At 37.0% G+C, this 24,083-nt stretch overlaps 1 protein-coding gene across 1 annotated transcript in view; it reads left to right on the top strand.

Annotated features, from left to right (window-relative positions):
• LOC145239813 (DNA polymerase theta-like) overlaps positions 1-24,083 on the top strand; it is a 168,893-nt gene that overhangs the window by 91,922 nt on the left and 52,888 nt on the right. The window contains exons 14-17 of the mRNA XM_080103341.1: positions 898-1,058; positions 7,332-7,656; positions 10,206-10,449; positions 13,285-16,403. Coding sequence (XP_079959467.1) covers positions 898-1,058; positions 7,332-7,656; positions 10,206-10,449; positions 13,285-16,403 — 3,849 coding nt within the window. The remainder of the gene's footprint in view (positions 1-897; positions 1,059-7,331; positions 7,657-10,205; positions 10,450-13,284; positions 16,404-24,083) is intronic.

The following is a 24,083-nucleotide window of genomic DNA, read 5'->3' as shown; positions in this document are numbered from 1 at the left end:
ATAAATGTTAGTATCGCGCTGGCATGAAGTGCACTTCATTCTTTACAGAAAGTATGAAATCTCCAATCAAGAAAGAAACCAAGACCAACGTTTTCAAAGCCTGCATAGAGTCAATCCTTCTGTATGGTTCAGAATCATGGATGCTAATTGTATTGTGCCAAAAACATCTCGATAGTATCAGAATACTTTGACAAGCCTACAACATATGCTGGAAAAGTGACCGAACAAACAAGTCATTGTATGGTTCCCTACCTCATGTTTCCAACATTGTGAGACAGAGACGTCTAGTCTTGCCGGTCATATTAGTCACCATGATGAACCGTCAGGAACGCTACTACTTTTGACTCCAGACACAAAAAGGAGAGTTGGACGTCCATGTGTAACACTGAAATCCATTATTGAAGAGGAAACTAGTCTGGCAGGAACTGAGCTGGTTGTTACAGTGGCCGACTGAGAACTCTGACAATTGGAATTTGTTCATGTTTCACCTGCATCTACTGGCATTGAATAAAACAACAAAAGTAACCTCACATCATATCATGTTGACAAGAAAGTTCTTGCGGGTTTTAACTTTTAAATTCTTCTGGCATTGGATGAAACAACAACATTTATTAATGTTGAAAACTTCTTAAAATCCAGGGGAAGTAACTGCAGTCTATTATTTTGACAAAATAGTTGTAATTTGTTCTTTTCAAAATAGAAAATGGCAGACTGCTAATGTCTTTTGTCTTTTGTAAAAAATAGTTCTAGCAAATCTTCTATGTGATCATTTTTTTGTAATTTTTACTAATTTCGACATGACACGTAATTGTGTTTTTATCTAAACTGCATTTTTTAAAATCCCATAATACTGTACAAGCACCCTAAAAGTTTTGTTTGATTTTAATTTTATTCCAGATGATGAAACCAAATTAGAACCTTACTTTTTCCCAACACAACTGGGATCTGCCGTTCTCTCATCTGGCCTTTCCCCTGATGAAGGTACTTATGTCTTCTTAGAGCTGCAAAGAGCCAGACGAGCTTTTGTGCTTGAAAATGAATTGCACGTTCTTTACTTGGTGAGTTTTCTTAGAACATTTATTCTATTTGCTTTGGATTATCATTTGCTTATGTAAGTAAACTGTCTAGTGTGATGCCACAGGTTGAATTTATTAAAGAGTAACAAAGAGGGTCTGAATTGTTTACAGAAAAAGTATATCTGGATTGTGAAGCTGACGAAGTTGTTGTTAGCATCATTGGAGCAGTTGTCAGTGTGATTGCAAGAATTAGGAATGGATGGAGTAAGTTTAGGGAACTTTTGCAATTACTAACTAGAAGAGTGCTACCACAGTTGGCTAAAAGAAAAGTCTATCAGGCATGTATGTACGGTGTGACAGTATATGAAAGTGAAAAGATAGCCAGTGAAAGTTGAGGACATGTGTTACATGGAGAGAAATGATATGAGAATGATATGATAGATATGTAATGTGAGTCTTAAAGACAAGCTTTGTTCTGATGAGTTCAGAGAAAAATAAAATTTGGAATGTATAAAGAGATGTGTGCAAAAGAATAGACTTTGATGGTATGGCCACGTTGACAGAATGGATGTAGAAAAATTGAAGTAGCAGGTAAAACAGACTTTAAAATGAATAAATAATATACGTTCCTGAATTTTTGAGATGAGGATTAAAAATTCATATTATTTGGATTATTTGAACTACTGTTCTCATCTTGAATGTTATTCACACAATGTTTTGGTCGTTGTAATCTCTGACCTTCTTTAAGTGTATTTTGTTGAACTCTGGAATCTGCACGGAATTTCAAACTTATTTAATCCATGAGAATACCATATTTTCATTCCGCCAGCCATGACTGGGTATGATTCTTAAGTAATTTGCAATTTGATTTTGTGTCGCCTGCACTCTAGAAGAGTAACTTTCATTTGAATTTTACCAAGTACTTTATCCACTACGCCACATGACATTGCAGATATTTTTAAAGAGTATGCTCCTTCCCATGGATTACATAAAGAGTTTGAAATTCTGTACAGATTCCCTGGTTGGCAGAAATGCATGAAGATCAAAACAGTAGTCTGAATAATTCAAATAATACATAAGACAAAGATCATATAAAATAATAGATTAACTAATCTGTGTTCAAATCCAATTAGATTTATCCGTTTCACTTATACTGTAAGTTAAAATTATCATCATATATTGACTATGGTTGTGAGAGTAATGACAGGAAAGAGACCTGATTTTGGTTTAAAAAATTGAATGTATTAAAATATCTATATAATAAAGTAGAGCTAGTTGTTTTCTCAAATTATTTTGATCAATAGTTTTCTTTTCTAAAAAATACCTATTTGATTCTGGTTATCAGATTGTTTTAAGTCTCTGTTCTTAACAAAAAACGTATTTTGATTAAGTTTCTTTTAAATGACATTTTATCTGCCTAAGAACATTTTTCAAGTGAACATCATCTGACAGACCAGAATCAAATATTTTGTAGAAAGAAAACTATAGATCACAATAATTCAAGAAAGCAACCGTTGTCTATCCTTGAACCAATACAATTACAAAATGCTTAGCATTATAAAAAACAAACATGTAACCAACCTAAATAACTCAGTTGGTTGAGCATCAGACTGAAGATCCAAAGGTCCTGGTTTTAATCATGGAACTTTTTCTTTTTTTTATATAAATCGCTACAGACAAGACATGAAACCACTTGATGTAAGGTGCTAATAAGAATAAAAGATGATTATCATAAAAACAGGAGATGCCTATTGACTTTAGCCTTAAAAAGAGCAAAGGAAAACAGTCAGCAGTGAGAGAGAGTTCCACAAGCTTGCAATTCTTGCAAAGATGTTACTGGAATAGGAAGCTGTATTATGATAAGGTGTGAAAACAGTGAATTGATGGAGACCACTAGATCAACAAGTGAAACGAACTGAAACAAAGGAAGCAGGGAATAGATGATACAGTTCTGAAAAACACATTATATATATATATATATATATATATATATATATATATATAAAAGACAAACTAGGAACATCATGTCTGTGAGAGAGAGGTGCAGAGAAGAAGAAAGCATAGGATCAATCAAATTACAGATTCGTTTTTTAACCTTATCACAAATCCTTAAATGGGACAGAGGATCATCAGTCGAAACATGGCAGCAGTATGCCATACATATTCTGATAATAGGTTTATAGAGATAGAGAATAGCTTCAGCTGTGGGAAAGTATTTGGAACAACAGTACGGAGAACCAGCTTTATAGGAAGCAGAAAGAGCAATGGAACTACTGTCTGAACTCCAAGAAAGTTTTGATAAGAAAGATAGACCTCAAGAGCATCCATGAGAATCTCTGGAAGAGAAGGGACACACCTACAATTGAAAGACACGAGCTGAGTCGCAACAAGATTAAATGAAACAATCTATTTACTACCCCAATCACAACTTCTACATCAATTGCATATTTCAACTGATCCAAGGAAGATGGGCGAGAAGCAACAACCGCATGAATGCTAATCTTCTGAATAATATTCTCAGAAGATTATTGATATCAAGAAGAAACAGTGCTGAATCTAAAGTAGAATTTGGCATCTGTTTTTTTTTATTGTTGGAAATCTGTTATTTACTATTAAAACATAATTTAAAAAAAAAAGCAATAACAGAAATTACTAAAATCAATGTATTTTCATTTCTTCCTAAACAAGTCAGGTATTTTAGTATCTTTTTATTAATTGAAAAAAATTGTCAAATTTTTATTTAACTTCAAAATTTAAAATTTTTATACTTAATTTAATTTCAAAATAACATTCGAAAACAAAGAAATAGTATGACTTGTATTGATCGAACTATTGTTCTCATCTTGAGTGCTATTTGTGCAATGTTTCGGTTGGTTTGGCCTTCGATCATCCTAAGGCAACAACCAACATGCTTAAAGACAGTTGAAGGCCAAACCAACCAAAACGTTGTACAAATAACACTCAAGATGAGAACAATAGTTCGATCAATAGAGGTAATATAAACAATCAGTGCTCATCTAAAAAATCCACAACTTTAATGAAATAGTATTTTTCAAAAATAACAACAAAAAAAATTAAAACCATTCCTGGTCAATGCCGGGTAGGTGCATCGAATATTCAATAACATACAATGTGGTTTTTTTTTTTACTGAAAAGGCAGCTATCTGTAATTAAGAAAACAAAGAATGACAAAAAGTAAACATTTGCTTGGTAGTATTTAGTGAATCTATCTTGTCTGCTGATAGAATTCCGTTTGTCCGGAAAAAAGAAAATTATTTTATTGTCTTATGAATCTTCTTCTTAAATACATTCTTGATATCAGTTCAACACAGACTGCCCATATCATTAGCTTTTTATCTGTCGAACTGTTGTTGGTTTATTGCCAATTGCTGGAGAATGCTGATAGGCTATTTTTAGAGGTCAGCCTTCCTCTTCAGCTAGGGTCTTGGCTTTCTCCTTCCATCTTCTAGCCTTGAGCTACATTTTCCTGCTGTAAGAAAATAAATAAAGAGGATTAAATCATTGACCTATGAAATGGATATAACTCATTTTTTTGTTATTTTGTCTAATGTAGATGCAGTGATCAACTTGAGATAATAAAGTAGAGTTTTATTCCACTTAAGATTTACATATATATTCACACACATTTATGGGAGAGAGTTTGAATGCCTACTAGACACCATCTTTGAGTATCTTCAGTCTCTTTGTACAAGAGTTTGTCTTAGGATAACCTGACACAAAGATACTTTTCCTTATAAATAAACTGTGACCAAATATTCAAGATAATATAGAATTTGAAGCTCAAATAAGATCCCCTTAGGTTGGTTATGCACTAGTTCATATGAGGAATGGGTGCATTTTTTCTTAGTGATGTTTCGTCAAGTAACAGCACTAAGATGGATACTGCACCAGACCAGATAAATTTTTGATCTGGAATCTGGACAAACCAAATGAAGATCACACGAATGATAAGCTATAACATAGTTATATGGTTAATTGGGAAGAAATTGAAAAGGTAGGGAGAATTTTAAATGAACACTTGGGTATCTATGTATCTCATAAATAAATAAAATGTTAGTCCCAAGAAAGAAAGGGGCAAACATTTGATTTCTGAAAACTTATTGAGGTAAAATTAAACAAACAAAAAAAACCTAGAAAACATTTTTTATGAGGTTTGTGGCTTACTCTCAATAAAATCTGCTTAAAATGAATGTAATACAAAACAGGAAATGTAGTACACAATATAATATAGAAGAGGAGATCTACAGACATAAATACTAACCGAGAATACACTGAGCTTGCAAAGCCAAAGGAAAGGACATGTTGCCAGCATTGTAGATAGATGCGTGAACAACAAAGAAGTAAATATCATTTATTTTGCGTCTTTGTTCTCAGAGTCTGTGAGTGCTACCAGAAAATGTATCTGGCTGACACAACGTTAGAGTTTGTAAAAGCTATGCAAAGCTGTTCAGATAGCTTCTGATGACTATGAAAGAAAAAGATTAAGATCTTGTCATAAATTCTGCATACAGATGGAATCAATTACAAACTTTCACATTAGTAGGTTGCATTCTCTAACGCTGGCCAAAAAATAACTACAAAGGACATAACATAGATAATTGTGGTCCAACAGCATCCTTGACGACTCTCCCCCAAGGTGCTATTGTACTCCGTAGCCATTACATAATATGAACTTTCACGAGTGTATATTTTTAATTTTATGCCATCTTTGTTTATAAGTTCATCCTTGGTGATTCTCCCATTGTCAAGCAACTGTAGTGAACCTTGGGTTAGCAGAGCGAACATGCTTTGGATGTCTGCTTCATCAAGAATTCTCTTATTTGAGATGTGCTTCTGCCAGGTGATTCTTAGGATTCTCTTGAAGTTGTACAGGCAGAGGGTGTTGAACCTGTTCTTTTGATGCGAGTAGAAGGTCCCTGATTCACTTCTGTAAAACAGTGTATTGAGCATGTTGGCCCAGTACATCTTCATCTTGCTGTTGGTGGTCAGCATCTTGTTCTAGACTCTTTTTGCCAAGTGAGCTGTGCATATTGTTGCCTTGCTGATAGGCTTATGGAGTTCAGCATCCAGGAAGAGGTTGCTGGCGATGGTGAAATCACGATATGTGAGAGTGTAATCGGCAAATCTTCTCAGATTTCCACTTCTTTCAATAATCTTTGCAAATGTCTTTGCATTATCACAGCATCTGCTTACCATTGACTTCTTGTTATCAATAACCATCGGTTTTCACTGGAACTTGGGTGGTCTCCTCTTCGCACTCATCCAATGAAGATCTGGTTAGTACTTTGATCTTTCCTTCCTTCTTGACCCTTCATGGCTATTTGGTATGGCACCAGTCCATGTCGACACTACCAGTTTATTTTTGGAGGGAACATGAGTAACTTACAATTGTTATTATATATATAAATACAGCTATAATCATGTGAATCTACTGAAATTAAGCAACATTGAGTTTGGTTAGTGCTTAGTAGGACCATGACAACAGCATATTCTTTCCCTTGTTTTGATTCTCAGGTATATAACCATTGATATCTTATATGTTTTTATGTAGAGTGATGTAATCCTCGGTTGATTATTTGTGTCTAACTGTGTCGGATATATACTCGAGAGTCAAAACAATGAAAAGAATATATTGTTGTCATCGCCCTAGTGCTAACATGAGTAAGTATTTGGGAATACCACTTGCTGTCTGCAAAACCTGTTCCCAGTAGCTTTGCAAGCTGAGAGCCGGCTAGCAATCTGAAGCTACAATGAATGCCGGGTGGTCTTGCTAGTTATTAATATTGTTTTAATTCACTTGAAATTCTCACACCAGCCATTATTAGTGATTTCTTGCTACTAATGACTAGCAGATTTCCCTGGAATTTGAGTAACAGCAAGCCTCCTCAATATTGCAATACTCTTCTTTCTATTTCTTTATTATGTATGGCATAATCACATTGACACACACCAGTTCTCATTAGATCACTGAGGTTAAGCATCATTGAGCCTGATCGGTACTAAAATGGGTGACCATTTGGGAATACCATGTGTTATATGTGCTCTCCGCTTATCTTGGCATTGTTTCCAATCGTCCTGGACTTCTTGCCACTGGAAGCAAGCAGTGTTGACTTAGAAGAGGAGTGGTTAAGAATTCACAACATTTGCTTCACAATTTAGCATGTGTTATCCATCATCCATCCAGGGTGATCAGATGGTCCTCATTGTTTCGACAGACGAATATTCCGCTTCTTTTTTTTTTTTAATCTTATCTAGTGTTCCTGCCGTTACCTGTATTGATTATTTTTGTTCCAGGTGACGCCTATCTATTCCCAGGAAATTTCTGCCAACATCGATTGGTTCTCTTTTTATGACCTCTGGGAAAAACTTACTGCCGACCAAAAGCGAGTTGCCGAATTGGTTGGCATTGAAGAGTCCTTCCTGGTTAAAGCGATCCATGGACGAATCCCTACAAAAACAGACAAGCAAATGCGGACGCTTAACATCCACAAGAGATTCTTTACGAGCCTTGCCCTTCTAGATCTTGTCCAAGAGATGAGCCTCATTGCAGTCTCCAAGAAGTACAAATGCAACAAGGGCCAGTTGCAGTCACTGCAACAGTCAGCAGCAACTTTTGCTGGTAAGATTTCTTTTTTTTTTTTTTAAACTGGCTGACATATATGACAATCACCCTTCCTCCAAATTGTTAAAATTTAATTATTTTGTTTTTTTAATCCTTTCTGAATATTATCAATTCATCAAAATATTTTCAGATTCTAAAAAGAAATGATGCTGGTTTTTACATTGGTGATCTTTTCAAACCAACACATTTCAGGTGAAAAGATTATTATATACTTACATGTCATAGTGAAATTAGTATAAACTAGCAGGGGTACCCAGCATTGCCTGGGTGTGGAGTTGTAGTAAGGATATTGAGCAACCCCCAGAAATTTTTTTTTTTTTAATTTTTTAAAAAAATTAGACGCAGTAGGCAGCCTGGGTGGAGATAGGTGTTAAAAAAAAAGGTAGGAGGCAAGCAGGCTCGAACCTGTAATGCGAAGGAGAAAAAGAAGGTGAAAAAACCCTAATGGTTTAGCCCCCACACCCACTATGACATATGACATCACAGGCGTTCGAAATCAGCTTTGTCATTGCAAAGCATATGATGACTTTGCAAAAATGTTGACACAAAAACGGACCCCTCCTTGTAAAATAATGGCCCAGTTGACGGTCAAAGAATTAATCCTTTTACCCGATTTTTTGATATTTGTCGTCCGAGAGACTGACCTTTCAAATGATACCAATTTTGTCAATGTTCGTTGCGTGTGTCAAAAGTTTTTGTCACACATAGACACACACACACACACACACACACACACACACACACACACACACACACATTTTCCCTTTTATATAATAGATTACAAAAATTACGAAAAATGATCCAGTAGTACAAAAATAATTGCAAGTAAAAATTGAATTTAAGTTTTATCGTATGTTTTAATGTGAAAAAGTTGTGCAATCAATTTAGTAAGGCAAGCAAGGGAGATAATCATTGATTTAAATTGATGATCTGCCATCTTTAAACACAGTATCTAGGAATGTAATTGTGTCTGATTTTTTTCTTAAATACTTCTAGCATATCGTCATCTGGATCATTTTTTGTAATTGTTGTAATTGATACTAATTTTACCATTACACGTAAGTACATAAGAATGTTTTCACCTGAAATGTGTTGGTTTTAAAGATCACCGATGTAGACAAGCACCAAAGAAATTTGTAAAGAATTACTAATGCAATTTTTTAACAGTCATCATTCAGTTTTCTATATAAAAAAACTTAGTGTAAAATTAGAAAAGAAAAAGTGACCTATTGAGTCATCTATTGAGTTCAGGTTAGATTGTTTGGATCAGGAAAAGTGAGTTGCAAAATCAATTAAATTTAAAATAAAAAGACAAAAAAATTAATTAATTTTTATTTATTGCGAACAATTATCCTCATCTTTTATTAGTTGTTTCACGACGTTTCGGCCAACTATTCCTCTGGCCTTCGTCAGGTGGTAACCGCGACGGATAGGAACTCTGAATCTCCTGACTGCATTCACTGCAATTACTGCCTTCCGTAGTTGCTATCGTCTCACCACGTTTTGGCCAAGTAAGCCTCTAGTCGGCTTTGGGTAGGATTGAAACTGCTATCTTCACACAATCATCACCTGGAACCGTAGAGATTCAACGTCTCTATCAACTGCGCCACGGGCTCTGAAGTGCGATCAAGGTCGAATTTTTTGGTCCTATAAATTCATGTTTATTATCTGATCTTCCAATTAAATAATATATACCATTCGATATGGGCCCGACCATGGAAGATCAGATAATAAACATGAATTTATAAGACCAAAAAATTCGACCTTGATCACACTTTGGAGCCCGTGGCGCAGTTGATAGAGACGTTGAATCTCTACGGTTCCAGGTGATGATTGTCTGAAGATAGCGGTTTCAATCCTACCCAAAGCCGACCAGAGGCTTACTTGGCCAAAAACGTGGTGAGACGATAACAACTATTGAAGGCAGTAATTGCAGTCAGGAGATTCAGAGTTCCTATCCGTCGCGGTTAACATCTGACGAAGGCCAAAGGAATAGTTGGCCGAAACGTCGTGAAACAACTAAGAAAAGATGAGGATAATAGTCCGCAATAAATAAAATTAAATAATGCTCATCTCAATGAATTCCAATTAAATATAAAAAAAATTAATCTTATTCTATTTGCTATCTTTCCCTTTCTCTCCAGCTGAGGATTAAATAGTGTTAAAGTAGAACTGCCAACTATCAATGTGATGTTTGTAGGTTCAATCCTTGGTTAGGGAAAGATGCTAGTCAAGCCGCACTGATGAGTTATGATACAATGAAACAGTACTATATGTGGATGACTTTATTCCCGGTTAAAAATATCCAAATGTAATAGATAATAGGATAGGCATGGTCTCAAGCTTGGGAAATTTACTTTTTCAGATTTCTTTGTTATTGGTTAATCACATCCCTGCTTTGAATGAATTATTTACCAACACCTTTAACCCTAGCGCTAACCACTTTAACCATGGTGTAATGTTTCTAATGTAGCCCCACCCCTCCCCGTCAACATTTGTTATTATTTATACTAATTTTTACTCCTCATCTTTCAATATCAAAACAGGAATGGTAACTACGTTTTGTGCCCGGCTCGGATGGACCCTTCTAGAACTGATTATTGCTCAGTTCCAAAGTCGTCTGACATTTGGTATTCAAAGAGAATTGTGTGATCTTGTAAGAATATCCTTGTTGAGTGGTCAACAGGCCAGGATTCTTTTCTCTGTTGGCTATGTGTCAGTTGCCAGCTTGGCTAGTGCTGACCCGAATGAACTTGAGCACGTTCTTAGAACAGGAAACTCTTTTGAAAGGTAAGCATGGACTTGTTCAAATCAAGCACGTTTAATGGGGCTACTAGATGATAAATCATGATTTTAAAAGGGGAAGTAACTTAGAAGAATCACCTTATTTATTTTAATGAATCACCATTTAAAACATTGCCAGGGCCGCTGCGAAAAAGGTAGGCTCTCTCTACCGTGCTAGAAAACTACTGACACCTGAAAGTATCCTGTACCTCTATAAGGCCACCATTCGCCCATGTATGGAGTATTGTTGTCACATTTGGGCTGGTGCATCTGCTACTAGTCTCTCGCTCCTAGACAAGGTTAAAAAAAGAGTCGCCAATCTGATAGGCCCTGAACTGGCATCTAAGCTTCAGCCTCTGTCCCATCGACGAAATTTTGCATCCCTCTGCCTGTTCTACAAGTATTTTAATGGTGAATGCTCTGACGAACTGCAGACACTTGTGCCCCCACGACGTAGACACCCTCGACAAACCCGACAGGCTGCTAAATCCCACCCCCACACTGTAGAGATCCCTAGATGTAAAAGATCTTTTTACTCCAGAACCGCTAGACTATGGAATTCCATTCCAAGTTCCTGCTTCCCTAACTGTACTGACATGCAGAAGTTCAAGTGCAACGTGAACCGACATCTTGCTGCCCAACTCCCAACATAGTGCCCCAGTAGTTGCTGCCCCTGATAGTAGCCCCCTACACCAAAGTAGCAATGCGCCTTGTTTGGGATGAAAATGTAATAAAAAAAAAAAAAAAAAAAAAGGTATTATGAGATGAACGGTTTTTTGATTGAATGATGAAGAATGCTATGAGAGGGTGAAAAATGATGACTGCAATGAACAAAATTTTATTACTCATGAGGACAGCATCACTTTTTATCTTTTCATCTTTTAAAATTGTGTAAATCGTGTTACTTTTTTTGTAAATATGAAAATTTAGTGTTAAACAATAAAAAAAGGAAAGCCAAAAAAACTCTGATTGCTGTCATTTAATTCTCTATTATCTTTTATCATTTAATGGTGGATGCTTCGACGAACTACAAGCTCTTGTACCCTCTTGACATAAATTCCCCCAACAAACCTGACAAGCAGCAAAATCCCACCCCTACACAGTAGAGATCCCTAGATGTAAAAAGGCCTTCTACTTTCCCAACTTCTGTTTTCCCAACTGTACTGACATGCAGAAGTTCAATGTGAGCTGACATCTTGCTGCTCAACTCCCTACATAGTATCCCTGCAACTTATGTCCCTGATTGTAACCCCCTACATCAAAGTGTCACTGTGCCTTGCTTCGTGTGAAAATGGAATAAAAATTATCTTTTATCATGTAATTATCTTTTATCATGTAATTATCTTTTATCATGTAATTATCTTTTGGGATATTTTAGTTGAGGATCAATGGTTTGGATCAATCGGACTACTGTTCTCATCTTGATTGTTATATTTTGAATCATTTCGTACGACATAGCGTCCAACCTTCCTCAGGCGCAACTTTGAACTTCATGCTGGGAATCTTTATAGTTGAACGCATATGGAGGGAGAAGGGAAAGTATTTACTTTTATGGAATAAAGTGAAAATTATAAACAGAGAATAAGATGTCTCAAAGAAGCGGTACTTTATGTTGGTTGACAATGACCTTCTAAGTAGATCTAGTATAGAATTGAATACAATACGAGAACCAATAACTATTAATAGTAGATTGAAACACCAGTAAGAAAATTGCAATATGAGTTACATAAAAAAAAAATTTTTGTGTGATCATCATAATAATAATAATAATAATAATAATTCTATAGTAAAGGTTTCCTGATACTGAGGAGCCTTTTACTCTAATAGTTTTTTCTAGACTTTGGAATTCGCTCCCTGTTTCCTGCTTACTAAACTGTTAAGTAGAAATTTAACTGTCATGTGAATAGATATCTTGCTGCTCAGCTCCCTACTTAGACGGTCTCTAATTTACAATAGTCCCTTATGTTTCAGTGGCAATTTACCTTGTTTGAGGTGAACAAGGGTTAAAAAAATATGCTAAAAAAGTAGTAATACTACAAGTAAATACAAAATTAGGTTTAAGATTCCCCGAATTCATAATAAAATTGCTTACATGGACATATGGCCTGATGGGTAATGGCATTGTTTAACAACCAATTCGAAGAGACTGTCGTCTTGAGGTTGAAGGTTCAATCCTCACTACAGAGGATTAAAACTTAAAAGAACATAAATTAGCATCTCTATCCAGTCATAGCTGACATGGAATGAAAACAATCTCCCACTGTGGATTAAATAAAAACTTCAGTTCACAATTCCATACAGGTCCAAGTTCGACCTAAAGATTCACACATTTGATAAGATGGTTTCTATGGTGATGGTGAAGAGCGACTGAGGAATAAGTGGCCACGATTAGCATGTGCCTGCTGCAAGGAAACAGTGGGCACATGCAGGCACAAACTTAGAATCATGTGATTATGAGGCAAGGGTGTTTATACCAAATAGGTGCTGTTAAGAGTCCAAAAATGGTTAAATAAAAAGAAACAATTTTTTTTTTTTTTTAAATCAGTTTTGTTTTGGTCGCCATTTTGTTTGTGTGTCTTTTTGATTATTATTATTTATCGTCTCAGTGAAGAGAAGAGACAAAGATTATTGTTAATGAGAAGAATATCAGAGGTGGCATCGACTACAATGGTTTGAATGAGAATAGTAGTCTGAATAATCCAAATAATTTTGTACGATATTATTCATGTTCCGCCCACCAAGAATTTTACATCTTATTAGATTATTTAATGCAATCGTAATTGTCAGTTTGTTATGCAAAATGTCTTATTTTACATATTCTAACTTTTCTTATTATTTTAGTAATAAAAAGACTGAAGACGAGACTGAATGGGATGCTAAAGAGAGGCTGGCAAACAGGCACTGTGTCTGCCTGCGAGGGATGCCAGGAATGACAGCTCATGAAGCTGCATTGACTATTATAAAAGAAGCACGGCAAACTATCGACCAGAGTCTTGGAGGTGGGGGTGTTCAATGGGAGGAACAGGAAAGTTTAAGCGTCACCAACAGGTCTACGAGTAAGAAGAATAATTCCATTCACAGACCTCAGAGTAATTTTACCAAATTCTTAAGGATTAATTCGCAGAAATCCAATATTAATGAAGCTGGCCCAAATAATAGCCATAGATCTAATCAAATGAAGGATTCACCAGTGCAACAAAATGCTCAACACAAATCTATCGTACTCAGTCCACCGCCTGGGTTTATAACATCTCCGGATCATCAAATATATGGTGACCCGAAAGATTGTCAGGCAAGAATAACAACTTCAACTCGAAAGGATGAGGATATTGTTTTAAAAGAGAATTTAACTAATATGAACTTGGTGGAAAATACTGATATCCGATATCAAGATTCCAGTCTCCACGCTAATAGAGATAACGGAAATACTGATGGCATGGATGTGAATTCTGTGTGCATGCTTGAAATGATTCCACCTGAAAACAGACCTACCGAAACTGTTATCCGCAACCCAAACGAATCGATTGCAATAAATACCAGACTTCCTGCAAACCATTCTTTGCTCAGTAGAAACTCACTCTGCAAGAGGAAAAACTCCCATGAATGTGAGAATTTGCCATCTATTAATTCTCCTCGCATTGGATGCAGCAAAGGACTTACGTTACCTTTAGACGACAGCAAGACTGATAATCCTGCGTCTCTTTCTGGTGATGGAAAGCCATCGACTAAAGATTTTCTTAAATTCTCCCCTGCACAATTCCCAAAGTCAGGTGGTTCTACCACACCAACAACTCACTGTGAGGCACAACAACTGTTCACGACTTCTACACCGATCGATGACGAACAGTTAATTTCAGATAAGTCCTCGAGTGTTGAACACGATGGCCGAGTAACAATTGATGATGTATGCACACCAGTTAATAACGGTATATGTAAGACTGTAAAACCTACCAATGCCTGTCCATTTACGGTTCGAAAGATTCAACCCAAGCAGTTAATATCTGCTTCTTTATCGCATAATAATGATGATGACAATAATGATGATGATGATAATAATCCAACAGAATGTTTAGAAGATGGTAGAGAAATAATGAAGAATTCTTGGGATTCTGAGAATAAAAACAGAATTGAAGATGAAAATGATTCAATAATTATGAACTTTAGAGAAATCCCTGTAAAATCCAATATGACTATTCATTCCAAACCTGGCACTTCAGAAGCCATGAATACAGCACTGTTCCCTGAATGTGACAGAAATGGCATAAAAAGCAAACCTGGAAATGCCAATATATCCTCCATCTCTGATGTCTTTGCAGACAGTTTCGTAGTGGATACTCAAGTAGAAGAACTGATGGATGTCAATGTGCAAGTCGATCAGGATAGAATTTCTAAGAAACAAATCCCAGGAAGAAATGTTTCCAAACGAAGATCTGATCCTCCAACATCTGAGACGTCTCCTCTCTTATTTGTTGAAGATTCCACTGGTGCAAGTCAGGCAGTTACAAAAACTAAAGGCGGAAACAATACCGACTCTCCAACATCTAATACGGATGATAGCATCTCTGAAATGGCCATCTTCAAAGAACTACCGATTAGAAATTCAGAGGAAAAGCATTTTGGTACAATACGGGATACAACCCCGGAGGAACTGTTACCTGCAAGCAATTACGAAAGATTTGGTTACACTGAAGATCATCTACAAACCTCTCTTGGAGAAGAAAATGATTTGTTTAATTCATATGATGATCTTAGAATACCTTATGAAAGTGGCCAGGAAGCAGTGTTTGTCCTGAATGCTGATGCAAAGCAAGAACAACTGGAGCGGGAAAAGACTAATGGGATTGTAACTGGGCCAGAATCCAATTTAAATTTTTCTAGTGACGATCTGTTTACCCCGTTACCTGTCGACGTTGGCATTTCGATTCTGGAAAGACTTGATAAACATAACTGTGACTTTGATGATTTTTTAAAACCTATGTCGCCTGAGGAGAGAACTCCAGCAGTAGTGTGTATGAAAGTCGGTTACAATCCATCTCAGAGAGAATCAATCGGTGAAAATGCAGAAAACAAAATCCAAAAAAATTGTGATGCTGGTCTCTTAAAAACAGCAGGGAAACATTCACGTCTCCTATCAGATTCGGCAGTTGTTGCTCAACCCAGTTCTAGAAAGCGTAAACAAACATTTTCATTTCCCGATGAGAAAGAGTTTGAAACAAAAGCCAAAAAAGCTGCTGTCATATCTAAAGAGAAGGATTTCTCTCCACCGTCGGAACAGAATTTGAGCATAGGTAGTGAATGCTTTCCGCCAACCCCACCAGACAATATATTTTCGGAATCTCTTCAGTTGTCTCCCATTGTCACCCCGGAACTCTTTGGCAAACGAAAAACAATGTTAAAGAAGCCGAGTCAGAAAAGAAGGTCTCCGAGACTCCGCAATCAGAATGCCATTTCAGACAGTGAAAATTTGTTTCAAAATGACGCGCCGTCTGTACGTGAAAATACCAATACAAAAGTATATAAAAAATACTGTACGAGGCAGAGAGAACCCCAGGCTACTAATGGAAACTGTGATAATTCGGATAAAGAAAGAGTTAGAAATCCTTCAGATTTGGTTTTGATCAAAGAAACTGCCACAATGTCAGACCGTAATGATATGAATGGAAAAGAGAATAATGTGAGCATCAAAAACCCCAGTCCATCAATGAGATGCTTGGAATTTGAAGAAAGAGATGATGAACATGGGCAGCTGGATGAATCAAAATCCATCCGACCTCTCTGCGATGCAAGTCAGCATTGTTCTCAAAATGAATTTACCATAATAGATGTATGCTCTAACCGGCAGCTTTTTGATACGTTCATATCTGAGTGGAACACTCAAAAGAAATATTCCTTGTCTATTGGTTGTGAGAAACTTCCTCCTGTGGACCCCACCTTGGGAATTGGTGGAAATTTCATGGAAGGTAAGATATCATTTTTTTTTTTTTTTTTTTTTTTTTTACAAAGGGGTCCCCTCTTATCAAGGCCTAGAGCCACTCAGGGATATGGGTTAATCAGTGTATGGTAGTCATTGAAACAATAGCATAGTAATCGTTAGTAGTGGAAATTTCATAAATTGGATTACTTAAGGGAACGGCTCATCAGGAACTTATTAACATTACGTTTGAAGACAACCATATTGTAGTCAGCCGGAAAGCAGGTGAATGGAACAAAGTTCCACTGGCGGGCAGTTCTAAAAAAGCTTTGTTCATGAAATTCATGTTTAGGTTTAGTGACAGATAAAGAGTGGAGGAAATTATTGATAGTGGTTTCAGTTAGACAAATGATTTTTGGAAAAGTTTAGCAAGGGGTGGGGGAACCATAAATTGGAACTCAAATGAGCACTTGCCATGAAAATAACAATAGAGCAGAGACAGGCTAGCAGTGTCTCTTCTGTGGGAAAGAGATTGCAGGGAAGAAAAAAGGGCATCCCTACTATGCTACGAAGTTGGCCTTGAATTCTGTCATGGCAGGATAGGGTGCTTTAAATCACAAAGTTTGTGTTCTGCAAATTCATTATGCTCAATTTCTATTTGTAAGCCAGATACGAAGGTGGAGGATTTAACATCTTTATGCATGAGGATCTTATCGGAGTATGTGCTAAGTTTGTCCGCTATTATAAGCTTTACGTGCTTGCTGATGATATTAAGTGGCACTATGTCCGTTTCATGATATCCAAATCATATGTAGAAGTTATATTAATAAAGACGAAGGACATTTGACATGCATCTTCCTATTTGCCTCCTCACTTAGATGATACACAAGGTCAGTCTTTAATGTGGGGAAAATCTGTCTCCCCAAAAAAGGGTACTCTGAACTGGAACAAAAATAAAAATTTCCTCAGTATAGAAAGACAGAATAGACCAAGTGTAGCATCTAAACAGATGCTACATTTTTTTTTTAGCTATGTTGGTTAACAAAAAGCTATGTTGGTTAACAAAAAGCTATGTTAGTTAACAAAATGCAGGATGAAAAGTTTTAATAAGTTATAGAAATATTTGCATATATTTATATTTATTATTTTTATATATGATTTCTATATCCACCTTCATCTTCACCAAATGCGGCAGAGACTGCCACTCCCGAGTTGGTCTGTATAACCATTCTCAGCGGTGCAGATAGACACCAGAGCTGCACCATCATCTCCCAAGACAGACAGTTGCCGCCGCTGATATGTTGTTGCTGTATCCAATGCCAGTAGGTGAAACGTGAACAAATTCCAATTGCCAGAGTTCTCAGTCAGCCATTGCAGCAACCAGCTCAGTTCCTACCAGATCAGTTTCCTCTTCAATAATGGATTTCAGTGTTATACATGGACATCCAACTCTCCTTTTTGCATCTGGAGCCCAAAGTAGGAGCTTTCCTTGGACTCCAGATACATAAAGGAGAGTTGGACATCCAAATGCTGATGCTGATGATGAAGACGACACCATCATCATCATCATCAACAATAATAATATTAATAATAATAGACAAAGCCATATAATATGTAGATTTATTTTCCGATGTAATAAAAGAAAAAACATCAACTGGGGGATGTGTTATATGCTCCTTATATCCATTTTCCTTATTACATTGGCAAATAAATCTATATATACCAATATATGACTTTGTCTTGTCTATCGTCCTATTATTATATTTAAGCTGTTGAGCTTCATACGTCCTGATGAGTCCACATTTAAAAAATCCTCCATGCAGAAAAAATTGAACCGATCAATATTCAAAAGCACCTGTTGAATGTTTACGAAGTTGATGTTAGCACAGATAGGAAATGGGAGTCTAAACAGCAGTCGATGGAATGGTACAACTCCTGCTTCCCAGCAAAGAAGCTCAAGGCGCAGACATCTGCAGGCAAAGTAATGTATATCCTCTTCTGGGACAGGAAGAGCGTCATTCTCCTGGGTTTCTTGGAACCATGATTTACTGTCAACTCTGACTGTTATGTTGAAATGCTAACAAAGCTGAAGACCCGGGTTGCCTGTATAAAGCGAGAGAAAAAGGAAACATTCTGTTTGCAGCACAACAACACCAGACCAAACACAAGTTTGAAGAACGCAGAATGTGTGACAAAGTTCGACTGGATGGTGCTGTCTCACTTACCGTATAGTCCCAACTTCGCACCTTCAGACTTCTATATAATTGGACCTTTAAAGGTGGCATTACATGGACAGCATATCCCTGACAACAATGGTGTAATTGAAGTTGTGCAAAATGGACTGCCTCTGCAGGTGCTAACTTTTATGATCGAGGCATCAAGGCTCTCATTCATCGCTGGCAAAACTTTATTGAGAGTGGTGGTGACTGTAAAAAATTAAATTTTGGAGCACAAAAGGTTGCTTGTTTTAATGGTATAACTCCCGTCTCATAGCTATTTAACTTTTTGAGTTAAAAAATAGAAGTCATTACTATCGGAATTATCCTCATATATATATATATATATATATATATATATATATATATATATATATATATATATACACTAGTAGAGTGGCTCAGTGTTGCCTGAGATTAAATGATGATCAACTATAATAAGGCAGTAATTACTGAGGATGCAGTTAGGAGATTTGGAGTTTCTATCCCGTCGCAGTGACACCCTGATGAAGGCCAGAGGAATAGTTGGCTGAAACGTCATGATGAAACAACTACTAAAAAGATGAGGATAATAGTCCGCAAATAAATAAATGAATAAATAATACTCATCTCAATAAGCATTTCAATTAATTAAGAAATATATAAACTTGTCTTTAGCTGCAAAATGTGCTTCAGTTTCCAATATCACTTTGTAGAAAACGTAAGAGAGTCCTGTTTTAATATTTTATATTGATTTTTATCAGTAATCTTGATTAATATTGTTATTATTAGCAATTGATACCAACTGCTATATTGCCATCATAAATGTTATATCTCAACACTTGATGTTGACAATTATAACAACAAATGAGTGTATATTAGCAAGAAAGACAGACAGGAATATTAAGTTTAAATATTTATTTTGAAGAAACAAAATGGTTAAGATTGTCGCTTGTTGTCAGGATGTTCCAGAAAGGAAAGGGAATTAGTAATGCTTCTTGTTGTCAGAGTGTGCTGGAAATAAAAAGAAATTAGGAATATCCTTTGTTTTAAGAACTATCAAAACCTGAAAGAAAGCAGGGTTAAAATTGTCCTTGTTGCTGTATCCTTATTGCACATTAACTTGTAGATGTTAAGTCCAGCACAAACAAGAAGAAAGCAGTTTTAGCAAGGTGATTGTATGAGTTGTATACTGGTGTTGTAAGTTAGTGTGTTGTTGCTGCTATCGTGAAGAGGGAGATGTCGTTTACTGGTATTACATACTAGCAAGCTGCTGCTACTATGGAAAAAGGGGAGACGTCGGCAGCGGCAACGTAAGGAGAAAGGATAGTTCAAGAGACACTTTGGCTTCCTCTCTCACCAGCTACTGCTGTCAACTGATGACACAGATTTTATATAATGATGACATGGATGTAGTTGTAGACAAGCAGTTTGTGCCATGGTTGAAAAAAAGATCCCGCTGTGGATGTGTTGCTGTGTCATGATTGACCTTGTTGTGAGGAAAAGTTTATTTCTCGGAATTCGCATTCGTGTCCAATCAAACTTAGACCACAAACAAACATCATCTTGGTCCAATCTATCTATATCTGTGGATGGATTATTGGTTGAATGATGAAGAATATTATGAGAAAAGAATGAACAGAATTTGGTTGCTCATAAGGATGTTTCATTACAAGTATTTATTGATATTGGATTTTATAACGATAACATTGTAGTTTGCAGGGAAGCAGTTTTGTGCTAACATGTGCCAGAGGTAGTGTTGGGGCGATTAATTGGAATTGGAAATCAGAAAAATTCAAACTTTTTGGGGTATCGGAATCGGAAAAATTTGTGCCTATTTTCCGATGCCAAAAATGATTCTTTTAATTATCATTATTGTAGAAGCAAATAAACACAGATAACGGGAGTAGGGTTGAGGAGGGTTTATTCAACACGTGCGTACAGGTCGCACCATATTTTTCCAAAAGTACCGTTTACACCGTCGCCGGTAGGGAAGTTAACTCTCTGTTGTGAAGAGTGTTCAAGGGACACAACTGGGTAGAGTTAACAATACTTCCCCCTTTTTTTTGTCTTCTAGATGACCACTGAAAAAGAGAGAAAAGAAAGAAAAAAAAAAAAAATTATTTTTAAATATCCGTTTCTTTGGGTTCAGATACGAACTCAAGTATCTTAAATGAAGGGACTCCCTTCTTGGTTAAGCAATCAGCTACCTGTCCATTGGTGGGTATCCAAGAGAACTCTGCTATTTCTTTTCTTTCCAGCATTTCTCTCAAAATAGCCATCTCAATACGAAGCCTTTTATCTAGTATTTGGGTGGATGAATGCACAGAGTCAAAGAGACAGGAATTGTAAGTTTTGCAGATTATTTTTATATTTTCGGGTTCATCCTTCAATTGCAGTATTTCTAATAGTAGTTTCCTATAAAACAGACAGGCCTCCGACATGTCAACCATGGCTAGGGTTTCAGCAGCCAGTGTGCTTTTGACCACTCTTCTAAGCTTGAACTGCCAGGTTATTGGTGTATATTTGTGGTTATTGCCAACTAAAAAGATTATGTAACCACCTTGAGATCCTCCGTCTGTCAGGTTGGCGAATGAGGCATCACTGTAGGCAACAATCTTGAGATGACTGAGATCTCCTAAGTCAGGAATATCTACCTGGGATTTTTCTTTCTTGGCTTTCTTTACTACTCTATTGGCATGTTTTATACATTCCACATTACTTTGTTTGAGGATGGAGCTTAATGCACTGACATCGTAGCTGAGATCAGGTCTGGTCTGGGTAGCCAGCCAGTTAAGTTGGCCGATAACTTGCCTGATTTCAGAAATTTCCGCTGTGGATATTTTGTCATTAATATTCCTGCCATTTTCCACTGGGATATATTTCAATTTCTTTATGTACTCATTCTGTCCAAGTTTAATATTTTCCCTATTCTGTTTAATGTCTAATCCTATGTACTGAAACTCTGCAGTTTCTTCAGATTTAACTGCAAATATTTGATGGATTTTGTCAATAACTTTTCTATGAAAAATCTCTGACCCTGCAAAGCAAAAATCATCCACATGGGTAGCAATTATCCCTTGCAATTTGTTTTCGAAATGCCATGTAAATATAGCCTGATCATATTTTGAAGCTATAGCTCCTGACTTCATCAATTCCTCCCTGAGTGTGAGATACCAGGACCTAGAGGCATCGGTCAGGCCATATACACATTTGGAGAGTTTCCAAATATAGCCTTGGGGTACATTAGCTTCTTTGGGAGGATTCAGATAAACCTGTCTTTCCAACTTCTTGCTTTGCAGAAATGCTGTTTTGATTTCCATGGATTTACATACCCAATGGTTGAATGCCATTATAGCTAATGCTACACGTAAACCTTCTTTGGAGCATGTGGGAGAATCATTTCTTAGATTCTCAGCATCTTTATCCTGAAAACCTCGGGCGACAAGTCTGGCCTTGAATGTTTGGGAATTTTTGCTTGTGTAAATCCATCTGGTGGAGATTTTTGGTTGGCCCTGATCCGGTACTTGAACATAGACTTTATTTTTATCCCAGCTCTGAAGTTCCTTTTGTTTAGCTTCCTCTAGTTCCAGGCTATCGTCAGCAGAGGTGATCATTACTTCTTCCTCAGTGCAGGAATCATGGTGCTCTTCATTTTCTTCAGTCTCATCAGCTTGCCAATCGGAAACTCCATGTTCAAAGTCCAACCAAAATGCTTCACCCTGTTCCATAACTACATTCATCAAATGTTTATTTCTGCCAGTGGCTTTGCCTGCTCTACTTATGACATTTAACTTCTTCCAGTCTGATTCTGTGTCGTTGGCAAGCTTGCATTTTATGATTTGTCCAAGTTTGGGAAGTTTGACTTTCCTGGTGGTGGTGTCGCATTTATTGGTTATGTCTTGAGTCTCCATAGTAGGGCGTTGTTCGGTGTTGTCTGCCATTTCTAAATTTTCTTCTAAAATGTTCTCTTCGAAGTTTGACACTCTTGGGGATCCTTCAGACTCTTGTTGGGTGCTCAATTCCTCGTTGTTGCCCTCATTGTGAGTCTGGTATGTTTCGGGGTAGAAAGTTAAACGAGACGGATGTACTCTAACATAGGTGCCGCCATGCTTGACAAGCACCTGTTTGTTTTCACACCCTATGACTGTCCCAGGGCTAAGCCACCTATCACACAAGTTCCTTTTGTAAAGAACAGCATCTCCATTTTTATAGGATTGGGTGATACCTGTTCTAACTTGGTGGCGGAGAGCTCGTCTAAGCTTTTCTGAAGATTCACTCGCTATGAAGTGTTTCCTGGCAGCATGCATAGCGTTAAGATTATTTGCCACAATTTCACTGGTAGAGACACCTTCTAGTGCAGGGAGTTTGTCATTAAGAAAACCAGGTAGGTTGGGATTTCTGCCAAAAACGAGTTGGTTGGGACTATATCCATAGACACTTTGAAGTGTATTTTTGGCACTTACTGCCCACGCGAGAGCCACCTCGAAACTGCAATTTGTTTCTTCTAGGTTTTCTTCACCATTTCCCCTAAAATCCCATTGTGCCTTTCATTTAGCCCATTACTCCATGGGCTTTCAGCAGCAGTGGTACGAACGACGATATTCATATTTTGTGCCATGTCCCTAAACGCCTGGTTGTTGAATTCTCTGCCATTGTCAGTGAGAATAAATCCAGGGGTACCAAAATAAGTAATCCAATTTTTGAAAATAGTATTAATAATATCGGAGCTCTCTTTACCCGGAATTTTAGCTGCAACACTGTACCTAGTACCATGATCAATAAGGTGTAATACTTTGTTACCATTAATTTCTTTTATGTCCATGGCAATGCTCTCATTAAAATATGTTCCCAGTGAAAACCCCACGACAGGTCTGGGTTCAACCCTTTTGTATCTCATGCAAATTTCACAAGAATTGGGAATTTCCTGAAGTATCTTAATGAATTGCTTGTCTTTCATTCCAGTGCTCCTGACTAAGTCACATAGCTTTTTACCGCTAGGGTGACTAAATTGTCTATGGAGTTTGGTGGTGATTTTTATTTTTTCTTGCCTATTTTTGTTGGAAATTTCTTTGGTAAACAAAATATGTTTGAACTTACCTCGGTCTGGTGTAGGTCTTGTTATGGGAATGTGGTAGTGCCCTGAAGAAGTACTTTGCAGTGGGATTTTTTTTCCAAACATGGTGACACTGTCGTTCTCGAAATTGAGGCTTGTGCCAGCTCTTTTCATCGACTTTTTGCTCAGTAAAAGCGGTATTTCGGCGTCCACCACGTCAGTGATAATACTGACTTCAATGCCAGCAATGACACATGGTAAAGTTGCTGTGTGAGTAGATTTAATGGTGTTCCCATCACCAAATTTGTAGCTTTTCCTTCCATTTCGAACTTTTATTCTTTGTTCTTCTGGCAGAGTTTCTAGAAAACACTCGAACCATTTTCTTCCACAAACTGTCCCAGACGCACCACTATCCAAGACAGCGGATCCGAGCGTTTCTCCCAAAAACGTGCTGGTGCTGCCATATTCTTCACGCTCG

The sequence above is a fragment of the Euprymna scolopes genome, chromosome 19, assembly GCF_053919585.1.
Source record: "Euprymna scolopes isolate OS-2025 chromosome 19, ASM5391958v1, whole genome shotgun sequence".
Classification (NCBI taxonomy): Eukaryota; Metazoa; Mollusca; class Cephalopoda; order Sepiida; family Sepiolidae; genus Euprymna; species Euprymna scolopes.
This window is presented reverse-complemented; position numbering and strand designations above follow the sequence as displayed.